Genomic DNA, 19,545 nt, shown 5'->3' with positions numbered 1-19,545 from the left:
TGCCTAATATCGTACTGCATGAAAATACAAACACAATCAATTTCTCGCTAAGCATGACGGTTGCACAAGACAACTGCCGCTAAGCATGACGGTTGCACAAGAGCTTTTGACTTGCTAAAACACCAAGAAATTGTACTTTCCAAGAAAGGCATGGTAAGCGAGATTAGTTTTTCAGCAAGCGTTTTGCTGATTTTAACTTCCAACGAAGCAGCGTAAACAATCGCCATGTATTATGACTTGGTGCTGTAAATGTAGGACTAAATGTGACAAGTGAGATGTACTGTTGTTGTAAACGTAGCTTGCTCAGCTCTCAGCAGATAGTTTTTTTTAGAAATTATAGTACATTTTTGTACGCCTTCATTTCAATAGCCAGGACAATAAACTTTGTGCTTTGGAGATCATAAACGCATCTCTGTTCCGCCCAAAAACGGCGAAGAAAATTACTTTGGTCATTTATATGCAAGGCGTTTTTCTTATTATGCTAGTCACTTAGTCGACTAATAAAGCAGATATTCCTAGGAATTAAAACGATCGACGTCGTTGATGTTGATGAGGCTAGTGCAGCTGGTGCCTTTGATTATTGCATAAAGTGAAAGGATCTCAAAGATTTTATCCACAAACAAGAGTTTTCGAAAGTCTGATAAAGCAGGAAGAGTTGATGGTCAATCAACATAGTGGCAATTTTAGCTTCCATCTATTGACTTCACTATTAGACAGGACATATAGCCTGACAATCTGACATTCAAGCTAATGTTTGCTTTCTCAACAGATTATTGTAGTACGGACTCCAGGCTGCCAGGTGATTTTTCTGAAAATGCATGAGTGTCACATGACTGATGACGTCATTTAACGGTAAAAAATCAGACAAAATAATCGCTAGCTCTTTACTGGATGGTTATTTTTTGACGCAAATTACATATTTTGACTCGTATCCTTGCACGCTTTCAATTGATGTATATTTAAGCATAATTTGCCGCCATCAGTATTTTCATTATGACGTCATCCAAATTTTGCATGACGTCATCAAAGATCTTATTGTCATAAAATGATACGTTGGCATAACTTGTATTAATACGAGGCTGACATCCATGTCAGCATAAGCATTTCCTCCATAATTCTTTCAATCAAATAATTAGAATTTAGATCATTTAAATTACGTTTGTGCGAACTGCAGTAACCAAAGTTCGAATAAATTAGTGCTATCAGACGAGTCAGTCACTTCTTCCTCCGTAGTTGCAAGTCTTGCTCCCACTCTGAACCGGACAATAGTTCTTTGCATCTGCATTTGACTGTTGCACTAAGTCGGAAGAATGTCTTGAAACTATAGGCTATCCAGGAATCCCTCGCGCTGGGCTGAAGGTACATGACTTTCTTCAATAGGATTTTTTTCTGCTGCGAAATATGACCATCTCATCAATACTTCATCTGGCATTCTCTGGTGGTGGATTTACACATGGATTTGACTCCTTGCACATGAAATTCAGAAGAACAGCTTCATTTTATTGTCACAGTACCCCTTCAGGAGTTGCAAGACTAGAGCCATGGTTCTGATGAGGTGTGCAAATGTCTTTTCGATAGAGACAGCCTTGCCAGTCTCGAAAGCTTGGTGGTCTTCGTTCGTAATTGAGACTGCTTTCGATGTTTTCTTGGATTTTTGTGCTTATGACAATGGAGAGCTAAGTCATTAAGGCAAGTGCATAAAAAAAGTTTAGAGCAAAAGATACTCCAAGGTAAAAAGGTATTTTTGATATGATGCAAACATCGAAGCGCCGAGGGTCACAGGCTTCAGACAATTCCATTGGTTATAATTTACGGAAAAGAAGCATGGGAGACTTCAAAAAGCAAATAGAAATCCTTCCAAGAGGTAACCACAAAAAGGTTGAAACCAGGGTGATTTTGCATGCTAACTTGAAAGATGCAAAAGTAGTTGTTGTTGCGAAGGATACTGATGTATTTGTGCTCCTTGTTCATGCAATGCAGAAGTGCAAACCCACAAATAAGTGGTTTATGTGCATAAACAACAAGCAAAAAGTGTCGAGATTTGAGGCATCGCTGAAATTTTTGGTTCCAAAATTTGCTGTGTTTTCCCACAGATCCATGGAATTATGGGCTTACTGGTTACTGTAATGAAAAAACTGATGAAGAATGACAAACAATGTGCGCTTATACAAGACATTGGCCTCGATAAATATCTCTCGGAAAGAGTTATTGCAGACGCAGAGGCATTCGCGAAACTGTAGAATAGAGTGAAACACTTTATAAAAGCTATTTAGAGACAAGGATTCGTATTCATCAAATCTAAAAAACAAAATCATCTACAGCAGTTCCAGCAGATCCACAATTATTCAATCAGAAAAGAATTAAATTGTGTCAACTTAACAAGGTTATTTTGGCTACAGTGTTTAGGTGCAACCACTACAAGACATGTCCCCAAAGCCTGCAGTTGAAATTGGGATGGTCCACAAGAAAAGCAGCTTCCCCAACTCAAAAGAAGTAAAAAGGACATCCAAGGTGTGAAAAGAAAGCTTCCTTTACAGCACAAGGATATGAAGATGACCCAGAAGATGAATTTACCCATTAAGAAAATCATGCACCTTCATACCGAGCGCTTGAGACCTATAGTGCGAAGACATTTTGGACAGCCTATAATAGTGCGAAGACATTCTTCCAACTCAGTGCAAAAGTCAAATGAAAATGCAGAGAACTTATTGTCCGGTTCAGAGTTGGACCGTGACTTTGAACCAGACAATAATGACTTCCGAGGAAGAAATGACTGACTCGTCAGATAGTGACTACCTTATTTGAACTTCCTTGGCTATTGCGGTTTGCACAAATTTAATTCAAATGATCTAAATACTAATTATTTGAATGAAAAAATTATGGAAGAAATGCTTTTGCTGGCATTATGACAATAGAATCTTTGATGACATGATGCAAAATTTTTGATGACGTCAAAATGACAATACTGATGTCGGCAAATCATGCTTAAATATACATCAATTGAAAGCTTGCAGCGAGACGAGGCAAAATATGTAACTTGTGTCAAAAAATAACACTCCAGTAAAGAGCTAGCAATGATTTTGTCTGACTTTTTACCGTTAAATGACTATATCAGTCACATGACATCCAGGTATTTTAAAAAAAGTCACCCGGCAGAGCCTGGACTCCCTACTACAAGAATTCGCTGAAAAAGTAAACATTAGCTTGAATGTCAGGTTGTCAGGCTATATGTCCTGTCTATATTTGCAATAGCTACAATTTCAATAAACTTTCCACGGAAATTAAGTCAAAACTCGCTACTTCCCCTTTCCACAGAAATTAAGCCAAAACTCGATGATTTAAGTTTGTGAAGTGAAACGATCCTAACACATTTTATGCAGTCTCTGAGAAAGGGTTGCAGTGGCTGGGGGCATGAATGAAGTGGTTAGGGGTAGGGATGCAGTTGCTGGGAGCAGGGATGCAGTGAAATTGGATCATAAATGTCATGAGCAACAAAATGCTTTAATTTTTTATCAAGAAAATAAAGAAAGCAGCAATGTTCAATATTGCAGTAAACTGCATCACAAATAAATCGTGCAAAGACCAGTTATAACTTCATAGGCCCCTTTACAGTATGGTTCTTAAATTGATATAACAACTTAACATATAACACTAACGGCTAAGACATATAACAACAACACAAGAAACTCAATTGTTACCATCAAATAGCTTCACATATGGATATTCATTTTTTAGAGTAATAAGGTTGTACAGTGCCGTCGGAACAAAATTCATCTGGGGGGGGGGGGGGGGGTGCCCATTGTATTGCTTCCCGTAAAAGTGCATTATCAGCGAACTTAAAGGGCCAAAATTCGAAAATGCACCCACCGTCTGACCAGGTAACAGCATTATCGTGGGCTTTTTGCCATATCAAGTTTGTAGGATGGGAAGGTCTGAAAATGCTGCGTGTTTAAAACTTTACACATGCATTATTTGGAGATACTGTATTAAACTGTATTTCATATAATTTTATATGCTATATTACTTAGAACGGTCGACCTGTTCTAATATCGAACTTAGAGGGGGAAGTATATTTTCATTCTGTATGTAAATTTTAGATTATGCCGGTCAGTCAATCACATTGGTGGATTTTCAAGAAATTTCAGAGTTCTTGCCTTTTCCAAATTTCAGTGGTTTCTTAATTTTTTTTGTTTTTTTTAGTATTAAGGTTCCTTAACTTTTTCCGATTGCCCACTCAATCCTATTAGAGGGGTTCCTCTGCAAGAATTTATTTCATATAGTATCTATTGTTTTTACGACGTTTCAGGAAAAGTGGCGGAATTAAGAGGCGGCTACTGCCCCCCTTGTTGAAGCAAGTCTGGCGCCCCTTTTTGGAAATTGTGCGCCCCTTTTGAAGAATGAGAATCAGGTGAAAAAGTTTCTGAGACCGATATGTTAATTTGCTTCAAGGATTACCTCAAAGTTATGTGCTCTGGATCCGCCCCTGCCCCCCTGCCCGCTCGTATTTCCTGTCTATGATCCGAAAACCATAAAATCATCGACACAGATCAAATGACGTAGGAAAGAAAAATTGGGAGTGATCCTTGTGTATTGCGCAAGATATTTTTATAGCGGAAGTTGAAGATGGACGCCATCGAAATTCGAAATGTAATTGCATCATGATTCATTGGTCATCACACACATCACACAACATAAATTTCGAAAAATTGAATTCCTTTTGTCCAGCAACTTGCTTCCTGGTTACAATTAGATCGCTATGTCCGATTAGACCGTATTAGTCATCACAAGCCATTTATGAGTAACAGCTTTCTTCCCGCGGGATAGATTTTGTCCTATTGTTTGTATGCGATTATTTGCGATGAATCGCTGCGGGTAAACCACGGGTAGCTTGAGGCATGCTTGAGTGTTGACTGGTAGGCTTCAGGGCGGGGAGGTTCTTGGTCGTGAGGGTATGCTGAATGAGGGATAATCAAACATTTTTGACTGCATGCGACAAGTCTTATTTAAGTCAAGTTTATCGTTTGTAATAATATTTCCTCGAATCACTGTCTCCAATCCAAGTGAATTTGCACAGCCGTTGAAACACAGTACACAAGCCGGAAGGATTGTACTCGCTGGCCTAGCTTCTACTGAATAATTTGGTGAACGAACATAAGAAACAAAGATGCCGAAAGCAGTAAGTTCTTAGATACCTGCCAGTTTTCTAATTGATTCTTTTTTTCCAAGTTTGCTAATATGTAAAGACCTTTCTGTCATCAGCGCAATTAATGAACTAAACCTAATCTCCTCGTCATCTTTTTAATAGTTGTTTCTACCCCATTAATTTACTAATGTGTTCCTTTAGAAATGTAAATTATGTTGAAAAAGGTGTAAATTTACTGCATAACTTTTGACCGAAACATCATAAGTGGGCAAATGTTAGTTTTCTCTTCAGAATAAGCCATATCCTTTTCTATTTAGGATTAATCTTTATCGATTATAATCCTGATCAGTTATGCGCCACATTTTACAGCACTGGAAGGTTTTTGTTGTACAACAGTTCATTTATAATTTACCAAAAGCTTTTGAATTTACCTTTTTGTGTTAAAAGATTAAATTTGTAGTTTTAATTGGCGTTTGAAACATGTAAGTATTGAATCAAAGTAAAAGTACACAGGTTTCAAATTACGGAGACTAATAACTTTGCATTCTGCCTTGAAAATAGTGATCAAGCAGAAATATGTCCTAACGGTCTAGAGATACAAAACATTACGACTGATTAAAAGAACCTTAATTTTATTTCTTTATCATTTGTCATACAAAAGACTCGAGTCTTAAATAATTTCTAAGCATGTTATCATCAAGAGACAAGAAGGTTTTATTGGAACCCCAATAAGTCTTTTATTCATCCATAGGCATCAACCAGCATTGGTGATTGGCAGCTTTATTCTAATTTACCTTCCTTAACAGCTCTTAAAAGTTTGCAGCTCCTCCTTTCAGTTTATTTTACTTCCTTGTCACCTGTTTACACACTTTTAAGGGTCTCTGTTGTGATTTTGTGTCAAAACCTGCTTGTTTGTAAAGCTTCTGATTTGAGTTGTCGAGTTTTCTTAGCCTTGTAGCACATTTAAAGACCATTACACTAGAGTTTATGATTTTAAAATCTTACTCTACACCATGCTACCATTGTGGTTATAAGATTTTCAAGCATCTCAACTTATGTATCAGTCAAAAACTTCCAGATTTGTTATATGTCAAGTGAAATGTATATACAACCAGAATTGGTTTGAATTTTAATGTACATTTGTAAAACCTCATTGCAAATTTTGCTAGATCCATTTTTACCCAGAACAGTACTGATGAAAATCATGATAGTTGCTCATCATATTTTCATTATTGGATAAAGTATATACCACATGCAACTTACATATTGGATTAGTACTGATGAAATGTTACTTATATAATATTTTAAGTATTATATTTATATCAAAATTTGATTAAGCGTTATAAAAATTGTTGCTTGGTAGAATTTCAGTCACTGTAAATTTGCTAGATGCCACAAGTATGTCAGCCACACATCAAAATGCTCACCAAATTTCCAATTACCCTACTGTGGAAAAGCTTATGTTTGAATGCATGTAATTGATTGTAGAAATTTTGCACACAGAAATGTGGCTGAATTGACTCCACATATGCTAGAACTGCCCTACTCAGCAGATTGGCAAAATACCGTCTGAAATTAATTTTTATTAAAATTAAACAATCTTCTCAATTGACGGAAATGTTTTGGTCTATGAGATTTATATAAGAGTTTTTACCACTAATCTTTAGATGACTAGATTTTGTATCCAGTTCCTTTTAAGGCCTGTTGTGCATAGAAAATAAAATTGTATAAAACCACATTTTAATATGCATCATTTCCATCTGGACACAAAACGTTTGACACATTTTCATTAAGAAAAAATGCAAATACATAGAAGCGTGAAATAGTGTGCCTTGAGTTTCTTAGGAGCTTGTTTTATGGAGCACCTTCATTTTGTTTAGTGCAAGGCCTGATAAAAGTTACTTGTAGCTAGGGTTATGTATAGGTTTACTGTAAATCCTTAAGTTGGTGCAACATTAAAAGAGTGGCTTGCACAAATGAGTACCCCCAAAGCAATTAAAAACTTAATGAACCCACCCCTCAAATGAGCACCCCATCCTTCAAATAACCATCATCCAGCTCATTCATAATGTTTGACCTAAAGAGAATCAGTTTAGCCTAACACTAATTTTTTTCCAAGAACTGGGACACTCTTGGTATTTAAGTGTTTTCTAATGTCAATCTGAAAGTGGACCTTTTAATTCTACTTTCTCAAGTTCATTTTTCAAATTTTTTGTCCCTCTATTTTTGTTCTTGTTGGATATGATCTGCAGAATAAATTAGCAACTCCATTGTAACGAGTTCCCTGCGTGAATGAACACCCTGCTTAATGAAGTGCCCCCTAAAAAAGTTCAAAATTTGCTAAGTGCTAGGTGGGTATTTACAGTTTCTGTAAATTATTGGGGACTTCTGTTTCCTGTTTCCCTGCCCTGATGACATTAGGCTTAAAAAGAGATCAGGTTGCAAACAAAAACTAGAAGCCGTCTGATAGATGTCCTGTTTGTCAATTCATGTCTTTTATGTTTGACACTATCTGCACACTAAGTGCTATCCAGGGCAGATGGTTGTCTGGTTTCTTTCAGTCTTGAGAAATGGTTTTAGTCTCCTCAAGATAACATTGAATTAACCAATTTATTTATTGCAGATAAGTACCAGCTACAAATAATGTGTTTTGACATAGCAATAGTAATTTTAGGATTATTGGCAAAATGGCATTGTCAGCCAAGAATTGCTGGCTTGTGGTATTTTTAGGTGAGAAAAGATAGGAAAAGTCTCTGACATAGAAATTCAATTGTATATAGATGAAAAAATATGGCCTGTCCAGGATATCGCAATTAAAATTTTGATTATTTAAAAAAGTTCAATTTTAGATCATTCATTCATCAAGGTTTTAAATCATTCAAATTCCTCTTTTAGATCAATGTCCGAGTCACCACTATGGACGCAGAGCTGGAATTTGCTATTCAGCAAAACACCACTGGAAAGCAGCTCTTTGACCAGGTTTGCACCATATTATTCTTAAAATAATTCGAAAAAATACAGTAGAAGTATGATATTTAATGTTTGCTTTACTCACTAGACAGACTTTTAGGTTTTGATTGTGCAAGCATCAAACACAGAGTCACAGAACAAATGCCTCATCGTTGGTCATACTTCTACTGTATTCATTGCTCTGTTATTCTGTGCATCAAGCACTATCATGTTACATATAGTGATTCTTACTAACTCATTTTAACAGCAAGTTTATACTGTGTAAAATCAAATTCAAAAGATCAAATCTGTTTTTGATGGCATTTGATTTATATCTTTTTATTTTAAACATTCTTTAAACTGAACTGCAAACAGCCTTTAATAATGGATCATCAAATGCATATATGTATGTAGGTCCTATTTTTGCAATATATCTTTCATAAGTAGACAAGGACTACCTGCCGAACGGAGTTTTTATCCTGGTTGATCCAAAATTATCGTAATTGGGTGTTATGATGATAACAAAATTGAATTATCCCAAAAATAGAAATTTTTTTAATCATAATTTTCTTGATACACTCCACACAAACAAACCTCAATTTTCCAACTATTAATGACTATAGATTAGGCTAGCAAATTATAGAATTGAGTCAAACATTTGTCCTAGGTGCTTACCAAGTGCCTAGAAACTTTACGATGCTCAATTTATCAGGCAAACACTCTTAGGTGACCATCAAATTTCAACAAGATGTGGTGCCTATAAAGATTCTTACACAATTTTATAAAATTTATAGTTTATATTTGAAAGAACATGATTATTCTAAGATACTTTATACTCATGTGGTTTTCATTATATATGTGGTTAATGTTGATGTGGAATATTTATATATATATGTTTTTCAATTTGTCAAACCTTCTTTTTTTCTACAGGTGGTTAAAACCATTGGCCTTAGAGAGATATGGTTTTTTGGCCTCCAATACACCGATCTCAAAGGCTATGTCACTTGGTTGAAATTAAATAAGAAAGTAAGTGTCAACAAGGGCATCTTATTCTGATTTATAAGTCCTTGTCATTTGAATTTAAAGAACAAAAATGTTACAGTCAGTTTTGTGGCATTGCTTTTAGAACATAGCTTAGACTGTGTCATCGTTTGTGTCACTTGTTGGTGAGCCTATTTACATGACCTTGGTCTCCCAAGAAGAGCCTAGAATGGTGGTAATATTTTTTTATATAAAAAGGAAGAGAGGTTTTTAAGTTTTTTTGTACACAAAGGCTACTCCAGTGCCTTAGTATGTGCATTTATTTCCAAGCATGATTACAACATACCTATTCATAAAGATATTTTCACAAGGTTTGCAGACCACACCCCCACCTGTGGTTAAGGTTTCAAAGGTGATTGCCCTTCCTGTATAAAGAAAATTTAAGGTCCAAAGGAATATCCGCCCAAGTTCACTTTTGTTTGGTTTCTTATTTCACTCATTATGCTTGGTTTTTTATTTCAATTAGTTTATAAATAAAATTTTCAGTTCATAGTAACCTATTTTCACTTATTAATGCTGCATAACTGATGGGTGTAAAAATGTTTTTTTAAAATGATGCAGTTTGATTTTCTTTTCCTTTTAAAACCTATCTGTAGTATTCACATTGCTTGGTGGTTTTTCAATTTTTTTCTTTTCCATTTGGTTTAATTTTCATATTCAATTCATTTTCATATAACACTTGACACACTTTGATTTGTTTATTTGAAAAGATGGTGCTGTGAATGAGTTTGATTTAGACTTCTAGGGTTCAGAACTACAATTTCCAAATGTGTTATTAACTGCAGTTTGTTATCAATGTTTTTGAGAGGAATATTAATGTCAGTGTTGAAGAAATGATGCGACAAACAAGGGTCATAGTTTTATGGTTAATCACTTCACCCAACAGCTGTGCATTCCCTGTCTCAAAGATTTGCCCTACCTTTTTATAAAAAGAAAGTGCCTGCATACCAGGGTGATGTGACATTATCATGCTTGATATTTCTTTATTTTCTTGGATCTTCCTCAAACATGTGTGCAACACATTATTTGCCCTTCATGCAAAATACTTCCTCAGAACTTATCAAACCAACGAGCATGAATCACATATCCTGAAAACGTTTTGTGGTTGATGAGGCATGGGTGTGTGATCATGTGTCTTGGCCTGGTTCTACATTTCAAACGCCATTACATCATGGGTCAAGACTATCATGCACTTTGGAATCCATAAATTACAATTAGCATGAATTATAATTCTGTTGTTTATATTGTGTCTGGCTTATCTGAAAACAGTTTTAAACCTTTTCATTGGATGGAATCATCAGCTTACAGAGATCAAAACAACAATTCTCCAAGAATGACTAATAATGTTATTGATCAACATTTTGCTGCCAGGTAGCTGTAAAGAAATATGATAAAAAAGTAGCTATTGACCAATGCCCAAATATATAGGATGGCAAGATTGTGTGTAAATAACATATGAACACGAGTTTATATTTTTGTCATATTTTCTCTTAGGTTACACAGCAAGATGTTAAAAAAGATACCACATTGCAGTTCAAATTTAGGGCTAAATTCTTTCCAGAGGATGTTAGCGAAGAACTTATCCAAGACATCACCCAGGTAAGGTCTGATAGAAATGTTTTGTATCAACCCATGCAAAATAATCATTTGTCGATAGAGTTCTCCAGTGTGACGTCACAAAAAACTATTTTCAGAATTTTCAAATTTTGACCACTTAACATAAAAGAACACCACAAAATAATCCCATATATGCAAAATCAATTAAATTTGTCAAAAATTGGTTGACCCATGGCCAATAGAAGATTTGAAGTTGCTAATGGATTATATACTGTTATTTTGGCTCAGTTCATAAAGTTATGAACTGAAACCAAATTACATTGGTTTGATGGGGCCAGAGCTTGTGCTCATCTGGTCATATCTCAGCCAATTCGTAATACCTATTTCATGATGCTCTTTCAGGTTTTGGGAAAAAATTTCAAAAATTGGAAAAATATATTTTTGTGACGTCATCACTTGACAACACTATACAGCTAATTATTATCATCCATATTTCTTCTGCAATCGAAACACTGGATGCTATTTTATTAATCGTCTTGCTTTTCCAGAAACTATTCTTCTTGCAAGTGAAAGATGGTATCCTCACAGGTGATGTCTATTGCCCACCAGAAACTTCTGTTCTGCTTTCCTCCTATGCAGTAAGTATGAATCTAATCGATGTTCCTGTTTCTTTTTCCAAATCTCATCAGTGTCAAAAATATCATCACTAGAAAAGTACCGGAAATTTTGTAAAGTTTTCGCCATGCGTTTGGAAACCAATGTGCTAGTTGTATTTAGTTAGGATTGTGTACTTTTCTATTTGAGGTCGCAAGTGATATCTGTAGTCCAGTGTCACGTTGGAGACTTGGCTTCTAAGAAAACTAATTCCTTATTTAAATCGCGTTATTGTTTGCTGTTTAACAGTAACAGGGAATTCCGTTTTGTTGTCTGCTCTGATAAGGTTGTATTGATTGTTGCAATGGCTGTACAGACTTGATGCATGTCTCAAGGGCCGTCGTAACGTGATGACGTCATGCTGACTCCGTTAGTGGCTAGTGTCTTACAATCGTTTGTCATGGAAGGGTTAGAAAATGTTTACAGTTATTCCACCTTGAGGTCAAAAGTATCTGCAAAATTTGCACCGTTCTTTTATACTTAATCACTGTACTTGCATAAAATCTGACCCGTAGTGTGATTGGCCTATAGTGCTGACTTTGGACATTGCTGTCTAAGACAAGTTTTCCAGGCTTTTTGCCCTCATATGGACGACTATTTTCTTTTTCTTCGTTTCATTTTTAATCAATTCCATGTATTGCCCTTGTACTATAATTATCAACTATCATTCACAACATTTGAATTATTTTTTGCATTATTTTGCGAATAATTTTTAATAATAACTATGAGCGATACATGCATTTTCTGCTTCCACGTTTGATGTTTTAGCTATATAGACATTTGCCATTTGTGCTCAGCTACTGATTAGATTGAATTGTAACAAGTGGTAAGACTTAAAATTCATGAAGGTGCTTTAAAACTTTATTCCTATAAGCTTAGCAAAGGTAAGGTCATTGTCAGTCCGTTCTTCAAGTCCCGGATTAAATTTGTAATCAAAGTGATTGTAAAGATGCTGTTTTCAACTTAGAATTTCTGTCTAGCATTTATAGCTCATTTCAAGGTGTATTTGTAATTTGCAAGGCGTTTTATCTTTTGTCTTTCCAGACTGTAAGCTTTTAATCTGCGCAATGTTCCTTTGCATCACTATTCCTGATGAAACGCAAATGTGACGAGAAAAAAGTTAATATAATGTTCTATAATTTCCTCTGTAGCTGGTGGAATTCCTTTTTTAACAACCATAAAACCTTTTTAAATTTTTCGTATTTTTAGTCAAGTTTTACGCTGATATTAGACTGATGTGAAGCATTTTCATTAACAGCAAGTCGTTTGTTTTTCCAGATGCAAGCAAAGTATGGCGATTTTGATAAGAAGGCTCACCAACCAGGCTTCCTAGCGAACGATCGGCTTCTTCCACAGAGGCAAGTGGCTTTGAATGAATTTAACAGATCGAGTCACTTCCGTGATTCTGGCTTTGTTTCCTTATCGATCTCGACTGAGTTATGTTCTCTTGTGGTTAAGCATTTGGCTTTTGTTGATATTTTGAGTTGAATTTAGCAAGTCATGAGTTGGGATTAAATTGTTCTTAACCTGTTCAATATTTTGTATAAAAATTGTCCTCAGCTAACTTGTATTTTGCCCTCAGCACACTGGCCCGCTCATTATTAAGCTGCAGAAAATGATTTAAAACCAATTTTTTGGAGATGATTTGTTTTTATTCAAATCATTAAGTCATCGTACTTTCAAGGCTATTAAGTGATAGAATAGCTGTTTCTTTAAACAGCTGTTTATATAAACATTTGCTCTTATTTGCGTAGAATGCACGGTATTTCTGCAAAGGGCCTGCACTTTTAAGCAAGTAATATTTTTTTAATAGAGTTGTTGATCAGCATCAGTTGACGAAAGTGCAATGGGAAGAACGAATTATGCTTTGGTGGGGAGAGCATACAGACATGACCAGGTTTGGCCTACTCGAGAATCACTTTTGCTAATTCTTCGAATCCTTTTGCTGGTCTAGTTAAACATAACCGAAGTTTCAACGTTTCTTTCCTCAAACAACAATTGTTTAATCAGTAAACAAAGCATGCAAAGGTGTATTCTTAGCTGTTGGTAGTAACCAGCTTTTCATGCCAAGCGCTGGTATTTCACGAGAGCAATACCTTGCAAGGGTGGACCTCCAATGCAATTTTATATTAATTTGCTCGAAGTTATTCATGTTGAATGAGCCACACCCTTATAAATATATAATTTTATTTTTTGCAAGGAAAGAAGACAGTCAAGCTTTGCTTGTTGCTTTTATGCTGCATCGAATTTTGTCAACTTTTATAGATCATAGAATTTTGCCTTCTTTCTCTGCTTGTATTTAAGTGTTTTTTTATTTAATTCTTTGGTTTTTGGTTTTATTGGCTTTAAATACATATGGTTGTATTGGTAGTCAGAGCATTCAAAATTTTGTTGGGTATATATATATAATCTCTTCACTTTCATTAATTTTCAAAATGTTTTACTGAAAGTCTAGATTTACTTGACAGGGAAGATGCAATGCTAGAGTATCTGAAAATAGGCCAGGATTTGGAAATGTATGGTGTCAACTACTTTGAAATAAAAAATAAGAAAGGAACGCAGTTATGGCTCGGCGTCGATGCACTTGGCTTGAATATCTATGAACAAAATGACAAGTATGTTTCTTTTCGAATTGTCATTTGCCGAATATCTTTTTCCGTAACATAGTTTGCATTTTCATCATCAGGATTATAATAATGACTTGAATGAATGAATTCATTATTGTTACCATCACTGTCAATCAGGATCTCGTAGATGCAGGCTTTATGTGAATGCCTCCTTAATGTTTCCGTGTGTATATGTGCCTGTCATCATCATAATGTTCATAATAATCATCATCACCATAAAAGCTGAAAACCATCCTCTCAGGCATAATGTGAAGCTTAATTGATTCTGTTTCTTCTATTTCCTAAAGCTTAATCTAAAGCTTAATAAATATTTCAGACTTACTCCAAAAATTGGTTTCCCTTGGAGTGAAATCCGCAACATTTCGTTCAACGACAAGAAATTCGTCATTAAACCAATCGACAAAAAAGCACCGGACTTTGTTTTCACCGTGCAAAGACTGCGAATCAACAAGCGAATTTTGGCCTTGTGTATGGGCAACCACGAGCTGTACATGAGAAGGCGCAAACCAGACACGATTGAGGTGCAGCAAATGAAAGCCCAGGCAAAGGAAGAGCGATTGAATAAGCAAGCAGAGAGGCAACGATTGAAGCAGGAACAGGAAGCGAGGGCAAAGGCTGAGTTGCAGAGACTGGATCTTGAGGCAAAGCTTAAAAAATATGAAGAGGATGCATTAAAAGCCCAGGAAGGTTGGAAATATTTCTTTTGAACTTTTTTGCAACTATTATCATTATACAGGCCTAACCATAAGACGTTTAGCAGTAGAGCGACTTTTTGCAGCAGAGCGACTTTTAGCAGTAGAGCGACTTTTAGCAGTAGAGCGACTTTTAGCAGTAGAGCGATTTTTAGCAGTAGAGCGACTTTTTGCAGCAGAGCGACTTTTAGCAGTAGAGCGATTTTTAGCAGTAGAGCAATAAACAACTCTCCTAGTAATTTCCAGGAAAGCTATTCAGAGAAATATAAGAATAGAAATAAGGGAAAAATCATTTTTAAAGAAGGGCAATTTTCTTTTTTGGAACAGTTTCCGAGAGCAATCAGCAGCTTTCCTTGGGCATTTAAGGGAAACCTGGGGGGGGGGGGGGGGAGAGGAGGAAAGGCTATGGCTCTCTTCAAATAGCCAGGCCTGATTAGACTATGCGTTTCCCATTCAAATGCTCCTATCCTAAGTTTATGGTCATAAAGCCTAAAAAAGCCAATATGAACTCCGTACCTAAGTGGGTGCTTTCTCCAAATAGAATGATTTGTTTTATGCAATAGATGATCTACCAAGCAGGTTGTATTAAGTGGCTGTTGCACAGGCACTAAGATATAAGCAAGTTGAAAGTTTGTATAAATTGACTGTGGATTGTTTGAACATTTTGAACAAAATTCGGTCAGTACAGGAAAAGCTGTTTGTTCTTCCGAAATCAGATGTACCTTTATTTGATAGTCATTAGCTAATGCCTATTTTATTGTAACGTGCCCATTGAAGCATCAGTACGGGTAAATTTATTTAAATAGTTTGATCTTTGTTTTAGCTTTAAAGAAATCTGAAGCTGCTGTTTCGGAATTGGAAGAAAAGAGGAAGCTGGCTGAAGAAGAGGCTGTAACTATTATCAAAGCGAAACAGGAAGCAGAGGAAAAGAGGAGAGAGGTGGAGGAGCTTGCGAAGAAAAATGAATTGGAAAAGGAACAAATGGTAGGTCAGATAATATATTAATTTACGAATTATGTTTTGGCGCATAGAAAGAGGAATTTACTAGCTAGCGGTGATAGCTACAGTGGTTGAAATCTGTTTTGAAGTTTCTGGCAGCTTGCATCGGCTTTGGACTGTCACAATACTTAGCAATTAAGTACCAGTTAGTCAAAATAAGATTTACAATCCTGACTGATTTTTATTGCAAGCAGTAAAGAGTTTATTTCAAATTTCTTACCGGAAATGAGTCCAGGTGGAAGAAAATTCCAAACATTGGCTGTTCAACGTGTTATTCGTTAATCGTTCAGTCTGCTTAATCCGTAAGCTTATTGATGGTTTACAGAGATTCAATCCCTAAATGGCATTTCTAGTGAAAAACAAGTGCTCCAACCATCACAATTAGTTTCTAGAAGACCAAGGCGAAAGATCGATCCGTGAATTTCATTCAAAATGTTTTTTCTGCAATTACAAGAATGCAAAGCATAAATTCTTGTCTAAGACAAAAATATTGTTCTAAGACTCCTTTTTTCTTAATTACTTAGCATTGACTGACTAGTTGTAAGCAAAGCGTAAGTATTTGAAACCCACTTTCTAAAGAGACTCAAGGTTCTTATTGATTCCAAAACTGCTTTTGAATTTCGTGCGAAAGGAAGGATTTTGCGAGCTTCGAACCATACATAGAACTTGCTGCCTGTTGGGAAGAAATCGTTGAAATGCGAAGAAGAAAACACCAGTCTTTGAGAGTATTAAACTTGTATTTGTTGCTTTTCTTGTTTACTTTATAATATAAAAATGGACTATTGTCAAGTCTTGTATTAAGAATTTTGCAATAAGTAGGAGTCAGAAATGAGTCTTGTTTGACCTCATCTTTAATTGTAGCGTTGTCGTATCTTCATTTTAAATTAATCTTATTCCTGTTGTTTGTAAGTTTACAAAATGTGTTTTTGCAGGCTGCAAAAGTCAAAGAAGCTGAAGATGCAGCAAAGAAAATTGAAGAATTAGCCGAAGAAAAGAGAAAAGAAAAGGAGAGACTGGAACTTGAGGTAGGATATCTCGTTTTTCTGCCCCGTCCTGTCCTAGTTTCTTGTACGGGTTTTTTTGTTAATCATCAGTTTCGCAACTTTATAAGAGATATGCTTAAAATGTTTATTACTATATTGAGTGCTCGCCGATTCGCAACTATGCCAATTTATTTAAATTTTAGGCCCTATTGAATTTTCCGTGTAAAAAAGAAGCTAAACTCCCTTGCCAAGTCAAACACTTATTTGATGGCTAGATTTTTCATTGAAGCAGGCAGAATAAAAGCTTTGGGCATGAAGGAGCATGTGTCAGTAGCTTGTTATTGTAGTCCAGTTGAAATCGGTACCCGGAAAGCGCCGTGATCGATCATTTCATTTCTCTCCTTTTCAGCTTGAGGAGACACGAAAACGTGAAGGTGAAAACCAACAACGCATTGCAGAGCAACAGAAGGCTGTAGAGGAAGCGGCCAGAATTGCAGAAGAAGAGAAAAGGAGGGCTGATGAGGCGGCAGCAAAGGAAGCTGAAGCTAAAGCAGCCGCGGAAGCAGCCGCAGCACAGGCCCTCGCTGCACAAGCAGAGGCCAGAGCCGCTGCAGAGTCGGCTGCTGCTCAAGCTGCCGCTGCCCAGGCAGAGGCAGAAGTCGTAAGTTTTATGATTATTCATCTTTATGTTATCTTTCAAGGCAGTTTTGTTATTGGGTATTTACCACGGGCACCAATGATAACTTGATTAAAGGATCGTCAAAAGGAACTTGAGCTCATAAATATTTGCTCATGATTTGAAGTGAAGTAGAAATTAAAGTAGAAATTTTAATTGCAGAGACAGTAGAACTGAAATTTCCCCCTTTTAGGCTGTTTTGACCGAGAATGAATGGCTCGTTACCTAGGTTCTAGAGATTTTTCACATTAGCCATCTAACTTTATTTAAAAGACAGTTTATCCATGTCTCCTATATACTGTTTCGTCTTTCCCCGTTATCTAACATCTGCCAGGTAGAGGTTCTGTATCCTTCTGTAATACTATCCATTTCTAGCCATCATTATTCCCAAGCCCCAGCCTCTTCATTTCTTTTGAAATTGATTATCTTTTAAGGGCTTGGGCAGAGCTTGTACATATCTCATTCTACCGTTTCTTTAAATATGCATTCTTCTGACCAAACTGTTTAATTGTAAATTATTGAAGAATTATTCACTAATTTTTTTGTTAATCCTTGCTTTTTAGTTGAGGGCACAAGCCGCCGCCGCTGCGGCCGCTGTAGCAGCTCCTCAAGTCGTAGTGACTTCGGAGGAGAATGATAAAGACGATGACAAAGAGGACGAGTCACATGACCTTGAAGTGAACGAAGATGCCGCACAGACGGAGCTAGACATGGAGTCACAGGTCGACAAAAACAGGAGAATGAGAGACAAGTTGTTGGTCAGTATGGCATTTTGGCATTGTTCAATGATTTATCGCCATTAGCTATAGCACAACATAAATTGAGTGAATCTTCCCACGAATTGTCTGTTTTCATTATGTATATATAGTGTTTTAGGTACCATTTATTTTTTCACCTGTAAGATCATTAGGCAATTGCCAGTTTGACACAAAAAATTATATACCATTAAAATTCTACTGCATGAAAAGTAGAGAATTAGATGATGTTTTATACTTGGAAAACATGAAATTCCAAGTTTGTAATACATAGGTTTTTCTTTCAAAAGTTAGAAAAAGGATTTCCTGCCTGGAACACTAAATTAAACTCGAAATATACTCTGAATTTTGCAAAAAAAAATTTTGTTTCAGCTTGGGTACAAAATGGGTACAAAAAATATTTTTATGTATTCAAGGCTGTTATTGCAACAAAGCATTTCACTCTCACTAATAAAAATGTTCTTTGTAAAGTATTTTGAAATGCAGTAAACCGTTCTTTGAAAATAAAGTTTTATTAATCTGATTGCCAACATCATGGCAAAGCAAGATACTGTCTACGGTTGTTTATTTGTTTGGGATCACGATATGCTTCACGAGCGACAGCTTAAATTTCGCGAAACGCTCGCCTACCAAACCATTTTTTTCGCCGAATTTATCGAATTTATCTCAACGAATGCATCCATCTTTCTGTCTTTACATTCTTTACATGTCAAAGTAGCTTCCTGAGTCTATCAAATGTTAGTGATATTTTATTTTAGAATGTCTAATTCTTCTTTTGCTTAGGCCCTCTAAATATAAGTTAATGTATCATTCTTTTTTCTTGTTCGGAATTTCTTGATTGTAAACAACACCTCTTGCTCGCGATTTCAGCAACTTGGTAGTGAGCTGACAGCTTCAAGGGACGACACGCGAAAGACCCGCGAGGACGAATTACATCAAGAAAACATCTTAGCCGGCAGAGACAAGTACAAAACCCTTCGCCAGATTCGCCAAGGAAACACAAAATCTCGTATCGATGAATTCGAATCTTTGTAAATGCATCCCAGACCATCGTAGTGCAATCCCGTGAAACAGTCAAAACAGAATTCGGTTTTCTAATTTTCTATCGATTTTGTTGATTATCATTAATATTAGCGCCAGTTGCTGTTGTAATTAAAAAGAATTTATTGAAAGATTATATGCATGAGAGTTTGACTATTTTTTCCTGCTTTTTCGCACTTAACTTCAGTTAATTTCAGCTTTAATATTAAGTTTATAGTACTTAGTTTAATTTTTCAGCTTTAGTATCCACAACTGGGTGTATATTTTCCATCGTGTTCTGCCGGACCTTTTTCTGACGTTTTATGCTCTGAAGAATGTCAGACGAAAAAGCTTTTAGCCAAAATGTTGTAAAATGTTTGCTTTTTTCAAAGACATTTTCAAGTTCTGTACCGCCAAGAAAACTGTTCATGTTTAATTTATCAGAAATA

General features: G+C 36.0%; 1 protein-coding gene across 1 annotated transcript; it reads left to right on the top strand.

Annotated features, from left to right (window-relative positions):
- Nucleotides 1-4,888: 4,888 nt before the first annotated feature.
- LOC135685510 (radixin) lies at nt 4,889-19,264 on the top strand. The gene is made up of 14 exons (XM_065201480.2): nt 4,889-5,176; nt 8,039-8,122; nt 9,023-9,118; nt 10,628-10,732; nt 11,239-11,328; nt 12,623-12,702; nt 13,158-13,241; nt 13,813-13,959; nt 14,288-14,658; nt 15,487-15,647; nt 16,595-16,687; nt 17,055-17,306; nt 17,885-18,079; nt 18,947-19,264. The coding sequence occupies exons 1-14, from the start codon at nt 5,165-5,167 to the stop codon at nt 19,109-19,111; spliced, it is 1,935 nt and encodes a 644-aa protein (XP_065057552.1). The 5' UTR covers nt 4,889-5,164; the 3' UTR covers nt 19,112-19,264.
- Nucleotides 19,265-19,545: the final 281 nt, after the last annotated feature.

The sequence above is a fragment of the Rhopilema esculentum genome, chromosome 15 (genome assembly GCF_057945365.1).
Source record: "Rhopilema esculentum isolate cy_ngs chromosome 15, ASM5794536v1, whole genome shotgun sequence".
Classification (NCBI taxonomy): Eukaryota; Metazoa; Cnidaria; class Scyphozoa; order Rhizostomeae; family Rhizostomatidae; genus Rhopilema; species Rhopilema esculentum.
This window is presented reverse-complemented; position numbering and strand designations above follow the sequence as displayed.

Bases quoted from the DNA above. Each gene is read 5' to 3' on its own strand.
- LOC135685510 (XM_065201480.2), top strand. The intron at 9,119-10,627 runs GTAAGTGTCAAC...ATTTTCTCTTAG, and splicing joins GGTTGAAATTAAATAAGAAA to GTTACACAGCAAGATGTTAA. The intron at 12,703-13,157 runs GCAAGTGGCTTT...TTTTTTTAATAG, and splicing joins GATCGGCTTCTTCCACAGAG to AGTTGTTGATCAGCATCAGT.